Source organism: Penaeus monodon, chromosome 34 (genome assembly GCF_015228065.2).
Source record: "Penaeus monodon isolate SGIC_2016 chromosome 34, NSTDA_Pmon_1, whole genome shotgun sequence".
NCBI classification, from domain to species: domain Eukaryota; kingdom Metazoa; phylum Arthropoda; class Malacostraca; order Decapoda; family Penaeidae; genus Penaeus; species Penaeus monodon.
The window spans coordinates 26,574,004-26,575,004 of record NC_051419.1 but is presented as its reverse complement, the minus strand read 5'-3'; the positions used below and the strand labels follow the sequence as shown (position 1 = coordinate 26,575,004).

The following is a 1,001-nucleotide window of genomic DNA, read 5'->3' as shown; positions in this document are numbered from 1 at the left end:
GAATGATAATTGTATGGTTCATGCAATTGTTATTTTGCATTATAATCTGAAATTATGAATATATTAACATGTTTTGTACACAGATTATAATTATATACATAAACTTTTGATCCATAATATGTTGGGAGAAACCTGTCCTTCAAAAGAAAAATTCACAATCGAACAAGTATTAAGAACATACAAGGGTTGGGTTACCAGCACATATGGATAAAAGATTGTGTTATTAGCTGCTAATGCTAATATTAGAAACTTTTGAAAAATTGTCAATATAAATTTATCCTATGGATGCCTGAAATAAGAAAATAGAGATAAGATGTTGATAACATTCTTGTATGATTTTGTGAAGATTTTCAGACAGTGTTCTATATGTTATAGACATTTTTTGCAAAAGAATCACAGTTTGGTTTTGGAAGACCCATGAGTAAACCTGTCAAGTATTTACTGGAAGCATAAGAAAGGTAAGAACTCCATTCATTGGTGTCAGGTGGCTTTGCAGGTCGTGGAGCAAGATGCCAGGCTGGTAAGTACCTAGTAGAATAAATTAGAGAAAAAAAAAAAGACATCAAGGAGTTGCTGGCAAGGCGACGCATGTTTGCCAGACCTAAGTTGATGATGCAACACTGTTCTAAATCGTTTTGTCTTTTCTTTTCCCGGTGGTTGGCTGCCCTGGTGGGGCGGTCGGCTGCGGGTCACCCACTACCTGGGCTGTGGTGCTCCTCTCCTGGCGTGCGCCCCAACAACAGCCACCAAAGATTTGGCCCAAACCTCGTATTTCATGGCTACCAGCAGGTTATTATCACTGGCTGACTGTTTGTCACTACTGCCAGTAGCAAGTTTCAGTGGGCCTCTCCTGTAGACACTGTCCATTAACGAGGTGGCAGATCACCAGCTGTGCTTCATTGTATCTGCTCCTTCTGTCCATTATAATCATTGTTGATTTTATACCTCTCCCAGTGCAAGGGTCTTTGGGTTCCCCTCCAAACTGTCTCCCTCTCATTCCT

At 40.0% G+C, this 1,001-nt stretch overlaps 1 protein-coding gene across 1 annotated transcript in view; it reads left to right on the top strand.

The window, feature by feature from the left end:
* LOC119594671 (cyclin-T2-like) overlaps positions 1-1,001 on the top strand; it is a gene marked incomplete in the record, with an annotated part of 20,280 nt that overhangs the window by 9,351 nt on the left and 9,928 nt on the right. The window contains 1 exon segment of the mRNA XM_037943727.1: positions 744-789. Within this exon segment, the coding sequence (XP_037799655.1) occupies positions 744-789 (46 nt within the window).